The sequence below is a fragment of the Lactuca sativa genome, chromosome 6, assembly GCF_002870075.4.
Source record: "Lactuca sativa cultivar Salinas chromosome 6, Lsat_Salinas_v11, whole genome shotgun sequence".
NCBI lineage: Eukaryota > Viridiplantae > Streptophyta > Magnoliopsida > Asterales > Asteraceae > Lactuca > Lactuca sativa.
The window spans coordinates 62,614,544-62,623,554 of NC_056628.2; the positions used below are offsets into that span (position 1 = coordinate 62,614,544).

Sequence of the window (9,011 nt, forward strand, 5' to 3'; positions counted from 1 at the left end):
CTGATCATATTAGTTTCTAAGTTTCTAAATATAATATATATCAGTTAATAATTTTTGGCTTCCCTATTCAGCTCGAACAAAATAGAACCTTTTCCATGTATCTCGACAAAAGAGTCATCACCAATTTTCACACTACCTCTAGTTCTTTCATTAAGTTCGGTAAAGAAAGATAGATTACCTGTCATATGATTACTCATCGATTGTATTTGATTCCTTCATCTTCAAGTTATCAAATTCGTTTATTAGGGTTTGTAAACGAGATTCTCTTACCCTATCTGCTCCAAGGTGGCAAATTTTGATGGCTTCCCAGATCTCCTTTGTCATACTCATCTTGCCAACTTGCAAGATTAAGTCTTCAGGGATTGCTTGGAATAAAATTGCAATTGCTACATTGTTTCTCTTGACATCCGCCGTTCCTGGATTAACAGCGTCCCAAACTTGGTGAACATTGAAGATTACTTTCATACGGATTGCCAAGACAGTGTAGCTAGTCGCCATGAGCATTGGAACGAGGAACTAGGATGATGAATTCTCCTTTGTTCCGGACGTGCCTGGATCCATTGGACCTGTCATCCATTGGAACGAGGAACTAGAATGATGAAATCTTATTGTAATTCAGAAAAGAACTCAAACTGCATTACAATCGGTCATCTCTTGCTCTCTCTAAAAGTTCATATGATCCTACTTGATCATATATATATATATATATATATATATATATACACACACACACACACATGGCTAAATAGAATCCTACTTGATAACAACATGACATATAAATGACTTGCTTGATCCCTAAGTAAAATAGATTTCCTTGAGTCCTAAGCAACTTCTTAAGACTCTTTGTTGCTTGAGGAATAAACCTTCCTACACCTCATCGTGTATAGAAGGGGTATAATCGGAAATTACTAATATATATAACTATTTATTTATTTTGAGAATGTACAAGGTTGGCAATTTGTGTTAAAAATGGGAAGAAAAAACCAATGTTTGGAAAAATGGGTGAATTTTACTTCTTCCAACGAAAATAACCTACATATAGTCTTTAATCTAGAAAATCCGGTATTAATTCCATATTAATAATGTTGTGATTAACCCTCAACTAATGAGTTAGAATTTCCATTTATAGATCAGGTTTGTGACAACTAGTTGCCTCAATCCGTAAACAAATATTACATCTCAATAATTCATTTCTTCAACTTTACAACCATTTTATATGTATAAAAACAACACACCGACAAGAAAATTACAAAACACATACAATCAAGACTTTACCCATATCAAACCCAAATCATTTATGAAAAAAAAAAAAATACCATTTAACATTCTGGAGTTTGGGTGTGGTCCCTTTTCGGATCACTACAATAATCATACACTTTGTAGTTCCTTTGAACCCATTGCATTGCGGCCACTTGCTGGTGGCTCAGCCCTCCTGTGGTGGCTGGAGAACCAGAAGGAGGCTGACAAGATTGCTGTGAATCAGCGGCACAACCGTTGAGCTTGAAGTTGGTATACCTACCAACAAAAGGTTGGTACCCATAGTTTACTTTGTATCTACCGTTCTCGGTGGCCCATGAAGATGCATCCCATATGGATCCATACACGTACATAGGTCTTAATGGAAATGTTGTGTCGCTTTTCCTCGCGTATCTTCTAATTGGCACATCATCTACTAAAAATCTGCATAATTTCATTTAGAAAGATCATGACATTTAAGCTTTTGTTTTTGTCTCGATTACACTAGAATTAGCTTGTTATGGTCAATAATGTTCTATGAAAAGGTCTCTCTCTCTCTCTCTCTCTCTCTCTCTCTCTCTCTCTCTCTCTCTCTCTCTCTCTCTCTCTCTCTCTCTCTCTCTCTCTCTCTCTATATATATATATATATATATATATATATATATATATATATATATGAGGAGGTTCAATAGAAAACCATAATTAACTAAGGAACCAATCTTTTTTTCAACTTTTAGAATTTATTTTTTATCAAAAAAAAAAAAAAAAAAAACTTTTTATCCTTTTTCCAATGATATGAAATTTAATTTTTTTTTATGTCAAATTCACAATGTGAATCCGAAAAATATTTTTCACATTTACAATGTTAATATATGAATTTTGATATTTTTAGATTTTTTTTCGACAAAAAATAAGCTCTAGGAATTGAAAAAAAGACTTGGTTCCTTGAATACCAATGATTATGGTTCTCTATTGAACTTTTATATATATATATATATATATATATATATATATATATATATATATATATATATATATATATATATATATATATTCTTTGCTTTTAAAAAAAAGTATTGCACATACAATATATAGGTCGCACTTGCAAAAAGTGTTTGTGTTCTTAGCAAAGTGTTGCATTAGGCCTAATCAGGCAACGAGACCTAAAGTATTGCACATACAATATATAGGTCGCACTTGCAAAAAGTGTTCGAGGTGTCTCATTAATTTCATTTAGTTGCTGTGTTATTGATAAAATAGTTCAAATAAGAAGAATTTATATCTAATTAAACACAAAGGTTAAGACATATCTTTTATGTAATATGTGATTTATTTATGTGACACTTACGAAAAAATTAAAATGATATATGTTAATAACTAATTTATAGCTTTATATTTAATACCTAACCCCATTTAATTATTATAAATATGTTAATGTTTAATTTGAAACCGATTTGACCACTAAATTAACAATAAATACTATGTGCAGTTGTCTTTGTTTTCTTTCGTAATACTAATGTTTTAATTTTCTTGTTTATGTTACATATAGTAACACGACCCACAAATAAAAAGTTATAAAAAAACCAAATTTTGGAACCAAAGATTCGTAGAAAACAAACATGATTTCTTTTGGTGTCCAAAGCATCGCATAATGGTGAAAATCCTCGGTAGGATCGAACCATAGGTGAAATTGCTCTTCTCGTCCTATGATGTGCCCATCTCCACTTCCTCTTATGTACACGTTCGTTTGTAATGTATAAGGTTTATCAGGTGTTCTCCCTAAGAACTCGATGTCAACTTCATCATGATTTCCAGGATGATCCTCATTATTGGAAAGCTGTACAAGCATTCAATGATCCAATTAAGCACAAAAAACCACCATCAAAATATAGATCAGAAAATCATACATATCATGCATGAAAATTATAGATTTATGTTGCAAGTAAATTTCAAGTTCATACGTACGTAAAACGATGTGATAACTCCAGCAGTGTAACCAGGGTGAAGCTTTACATCAGTCCCGAAGTAACCAGATTTATACGATTCTATTGACTTAAAACCGCTTCCTATAACAATAAAAAGTACGATAATATGAAGTTATATGGACTATATATGAACAAACAATTCATGACATACGAAAGCTATAATTCATAAATTTATGCATGCTAGGTGTCAACCTAGCTAGATACCATACTAACCAGAAGACTTGTCGAGCCATATGGTGAGTGAACTTTGGTCGAGCCGCTGGTTCTGTGGGCCCCATAAATTCTTATAAGCTTGATTAAAGGCTATGGTGTCAACCCTAGAGCTAGGGTTATAGCCAGGCGAGGGTGGGTTGCCCATAGCGTTGGCTAAAGAATTGAACATAAAAAGAAGAAGGAAAAAGGTTGCCATGTTGGGAATAAAGAGATGTATGATCTGCTTAAATGGACGTACAATAGATAGGGGGAAATGAGAAGCATGCATACAGACCACATTTGGTGGGATAGGGTATAAATAAGAAGATTATGTAGGGACCCATGCATGCAATATTATTAAACTTTGGGTGGGACAATGACTTAGAAGACCATGGAAGTTTCAAATTTGTTCAAAAAACACTATTCAAGTATTATATGTTCAAAAATATTATCAAACTAAGACATATGTTCAAAAAACACCAACAAATTACATATTCTGTTCAAAAAACATCATCTTTATGGTTTGGGGTAATTTACATGTTTAGTTCCTAACTTTTTTTTTTCTTAACTCAGATGGTCCCTTGCGGTTATATTTATTTTTTCTTCGGATCATGATCGAGTTAAAAGACTAATATACCCTTATTAGTTTCATTTAACATGTATTTTTATTACTTATAAATATTTATACAATTGATATATTTATAATAAATAATAACATAGATTGTATAAATAATTAATAAATAATAAAAATAATGTTAAATGAAAGTAGTAAGGGTATATTAGTCTTTTAACTCGATCAGGGTCCAAAGTTGAAGCAAATCTAAACTAAAGGGACCGTCCGAGTTAAGAAAAAAACAAGTTAGAGACTAAATATGTAAGTTACCCCAAACCATAGAGATGATGTTTTTTGAACAGAACATGTACTTCGTTGGTGTTTTTTGAACATATGTCTTAGTTTGATAGTGTTTTTTGAACATGTAATACTTGAATGGTTTTTTTCGAACAAATTTGAAACTTCAATGGTCTTTTAAGCCATTATCCCAACTTTGGGTTGATATCTTATTCAAAATATAGAGGTGAAAATTTTGATATGTTTATTTGTAAAGAAATTAAAGTCACTCTCGTTATGTTTTTTTCGGTGGGTAAAAGAAGGTAAAGACGGGGTAAACATCCTCCAAATAAATAAATAAATAAATATAAATAAAAATAAAAAAATACCCAAAAGTTGAAACAGACAAATATCAAAACTGGAATAAAAACAACACAAAAAATTAAAACTGAAAAAAAGAATATATATATATATATATATATATATATATATATATATATATATATATATATATATATATATATATATATATATATATATGTTTGTTATGTAAATACACTTAATAAGGTATAGATCGAACCTTTTAAATAATGTGGTTTAAAAAAAACAAGAGATTTTTTCCTTTAATTTTATTTTAATAGAATAACAGTGAATTGAGTTAAATTATGAAATAAAAAAATCAATTATATATTTTTTTATTGCAAAACATCATTGAAATTTATAGAGAAAATAAAAAATCAATATTTTTTTAATGAATATAACTAAAATGTTTTGGTCTTCAATTGAAAAATTATATCGAATGATTTGTGAAATGTTGATTGAGTTATTTCATATTCTTATTTTATTTTTTATTCTATTACTTTCCATTTATAATTTAGTAGGGCTGATTAAACGATCATGACTTTTAATACTTTAAGTTCTTAGACACAATGAAAAAAAAGAACGTAAATTTGATCGGTTTAGTAAGTCATATGATTAAGCAAAATAAGTGATATCATGATTATATATGGATCAAAACTACATACTTTGGATGGTTCTATCTATAAGTTTAGATAGATAATAGCCAGTGGCAGATCCAAAACTAAATATAAGTGGGCTCCATTTTCATAAAAAAATATATAAACACATAAAATTCAAAACTTTTTTGGGGTTTTGAGGTAAATAAAATGTCAATTGGGGCAATTTAATGTACAAATAGGTTTTAAGGAGAGTGTTTTTTGTAAAAATATGATTTTTGAAGTGTTTATTAATAATAAAAATGGTGGGACACATTTCTAAGTGGGGTCCATGCACCCCCTAAATGGGGTTGCATCCGCCACTGATAACAGCCATATATATATATATATATATATATATATATATATATATATATATATATATATATATATATATATATATATATATATATATATATATATTATACTATATTATAAAGCATATTAGTCATATCTTGAATTTTAAGAGGTATAAGTTACAAAGTTTTTTGTACAAATCAATTATACTTAAATAATTCATTAATACTTGTCAAAAATATGACGAATAAATATAAGGAAAGTAATTAAGAAATTCAATTTGAACCAAAATGAAAATATTAAATTCATGTATATAAATTAATTTATATTTCTTAAACTAAACATCAATATTAATTAATTTGCATCAATACTATAAACATGTTGTATAACTATAAGGTATAAACATAAATATTGTATTTAAAAGTGGTAATTTTTTTATTATATAATAACTAATAATAAAATCTAATAAAATTTTCCCTGTAAGAAACTATTCGCCAAAAAAATTAATTATCGGCGCCGCTTTGCGCAGACACACATCTAATATATATATATATATATATATATATATATATATATATATATATATATATATATATATATATATATATATATATATATATATATATATATATATATATATATATAGGGTGCAAACGAACCGAGCCGAGCTCGAGCTCGGCTCGATTCAAGTTTTCTTGTATTGAGCTTGTAAATAATTATACAAGCTCGGCTCGGGCTCAGGGTCGACTCGTTTTTTATCCGATGTGCCTAAATGAGCTTAAGCTCGGATCGAACTCGTTAAGAAACTCGTTTACCAATACCCTAAATCCATAATTCCCCTAATATTTTTTATTTTAATATATATAAATAATAATAAATTATATTATATAAAGGCTCGTTTAGGCTCGCGAGCCTAATCAAGCTTAATGATATAGGCCCGAGCTCGAGCTCGTTTAATAAACGAACTTAAGATTAAGCTCGAGCTCGGTTCGGGCTTGTTTAAAATCGGTTTCGAGTCGTGCTGTTAACGATCCGATCTCGAGTAGGTCGCGAGTAGCTTGGCTCGTTTGCACCCATATATATATATATATATATATATATATATATATATATATATATATATATATATATATATATATATATATATATATATATATATATATATATATATATATATATATATATTCGAGTAGGTCGCGAGTAGCTTGGCTCGTTTGCACCCATATATATATATATATATATATATATATATATATATATATAGAGAGAGAGAGAGAGAGAGAGAGGGGGACGTTATATGGAAAACAAAAAAAAAACCGTAAAAATCATAAAAATGTATAAAAAATACTTAAGAATCACAAAACTTTTTTTGACTTTTATATATATAAATCGCAGCTATTTTAAAATTTTCGCTGAAAAAAAAAATTAAAAAATCGATTTTTTTTTTATTATTTTTTTTCAAAAATATTTGCAGTGAATTTATATAAATAGTTGCGATATTTGAGAATATAAAGTCAAAGAGAAGATTTTAGATCTCTAAGTATTATTTTTATATATTTTTGTAACTTTTAGGATTTTTTGTTTTTCATAGAACTTAAACATCTCTCTCTCTCTCTCTCTCTATATATATATATATATATATATATATATATATATATATATATATATATATATATATATATATATATGTATGTATGTATGTATAGGTGGAGGTTCATTTGAGATCACATATATTTTGTGAGACATGAGGACAAATCTAAGCTTTTGATCAAAACTGATCTTGTGGCTCATAAGAAAACGTGATTAACACTAATTAATCTAAATGATTAAGTAATTAGGGTTAGATTAGTCACTAGGTTAAATATTAGATCATCATATTTGTTATCTTCGCGTTATCATAAAACCCAGCTGCTTCGATTCTTTCCACCAATTCATAGTAATCGATCAACATTCCTTCATCTTCGATTCACGCTAATCAATCTTTTATTTGCTTTAATTTGAGTGATTGATGTTTATGTTCATCTATCGACAACAATTCATTTCAATATTTTTATCGATTTTAGCTCTGTGATCATCGATTTCATCAAAGGTAGAAGTTCAAGTGTTCGGTCGATTTCTATTAATCTTCATTTTCAACAATTGCTAACGATCTTTCAAGTTGTGCTTTTTACTCTACATCATGATTTCATCAATTGATCAAGGTTTGAGTTTTATTCCCCTAAGTTTTCATCGGTTTCAGATCAACGATTTTTAGCCATTCATAAACATTGGTAATCAATCATCAACTGATATCGATTTCCATCAGATTGATGCTTCGAGTTTACTATCAAATCAGGTGTTTTATCAATTTAACTTCATCTTAAATCTATTATCATTTCAAGTATTTGATTTCAGCCATCGATTATCAATTTCAAGCTTTTGGTTTTTTCTATGCATTCGAGCACATATTAAACAAAGATAAGCAAGCAAAAATAACATATCTTCGTGTTATTTTGTGCTCATTCTATAAAATCAATGAGGTATGTACATAATTGTTATTGTTCTTGAGCCAATTATCTTACATTATACATGCACTCTACCTATTGGATGAAAGTCGTGAATGAATAAAGAGTCTGATGTAAAGTCTGATATATCACTCCTTCCTTCCCACCCTTAAACTTTATTACGATTTAATGATATTGACCCCAATTTCCAAACTGATTTTTCTTAACGTAGTGATGACTAATGTACTTCTTCTTTTTTAATTTTTTTCATCTGTAACATTATAGTTTCCAAATTGCATACAAATACACAAACTACTTACATAATTTTCTATACATATAAATACACATATTAAAAAAAATACTTTCCGTTATAGCATCCTACTTTTTTTTTTCATTTTTTTTCATCCATAGCATTATAGCATCCAAATTGCATATAAACAAACAAACGACATACATAATTTTTATACATATATTTGCACATATGCAAAAATAATACGCATCCCATTATAGTGTCCTATTTTGGTTCCTTGGTTAATTATGGTTCTTTATTGAACCTCGCCTTATATATATATATATATATATATATATATATATATATATATATATATATATATATATATATATATATATATATATATATATATATATAAAATTGTTTAATATAAATTAATATTTAAATGACCTAAAACTTAAGGTGATATATAACAAAATAACATTATTAATAAGTTATCTCAAATAAGCTCTTAGCTTATTTGTATTGGAATTCAAATTAAGTTATCAATAAGTTAATTTATAAGTTATTTTATAAATTATTTATAAATTATGATAAGTTATTTTTAAAGTTTTATGAAATACTAAATAAGATAACTAATTTTTGTGGAAAAGGAGCTTTTTTGTATTAGAATTCAAATGAAAGTTACATCCATATTATGTTTACATCCACATGGTACGTGTAAGTTGTTAAAGGCATATTGATTTATTTAAATCCAATTAT

At 28.1% G+C, this 9,011-nt stretch overlaps 1 protein-coding gene across 1 annotated transcript; it reads right to left on the reverse strand.

Moving 5' to 3' along the window:
• Positions 1-1,162: 1,162 nt before the first annotated feature.
• LOC111897800 (probable xyloglucan endotransglucosylase/hydrolase protein 32) lies at positions 1,163-3,699 on the reverse strand. The gene is made up of 4 exons (XM_023893746.3): positions 3,435-3,699; positions 3,202-3,302; positions 2,856-3,073; positions 1,163-1,680 (listed from the first exon to the last, which is right to left on the reverse strand). The coding sequence occupies exons 1-4, from the start codon at positions 3,628-3,630 to the stop codon at positions 1,320-1,322; spliced, it is 876 nt and encodes a 291-aa protein (XP_023749514.3). The 5' UTR covers positions 3,631-3,699; the 3' UTR covers positions 1,163-1,319.
• Between the last annotated feature and the right edge of the window lie 5,312 nt (positions 3,700-9,011).

What these genes read in the sequence shown, in the direction of transcription:
- LOC111897800 (XM_023893746.3), bottom strand. Translation starts at nt 3,630, where the DNA reads ATGGCAACCTTTTTCCTTCTTCTTTTTATGTTCAATTCTTTAGCCAAC. An exon ending in GAGTTATCACATCGTTTTAC is followed by an intron (nt 3,074 to 3,201) that starts GTACGTATGAAC and finishes ATGCTTGTACAG; the next exon opens with CTTTCCAATAATGAGGATCA. An exon ending in TGGACACCAAAAGAAATCAT is followed by an intron (nt 1,681 to 2,855) that starts GTTTGTTTTCTA and finishes GAAATTATGCAG; the next exon opens with ATTTTTAGTAGATGATGTGC.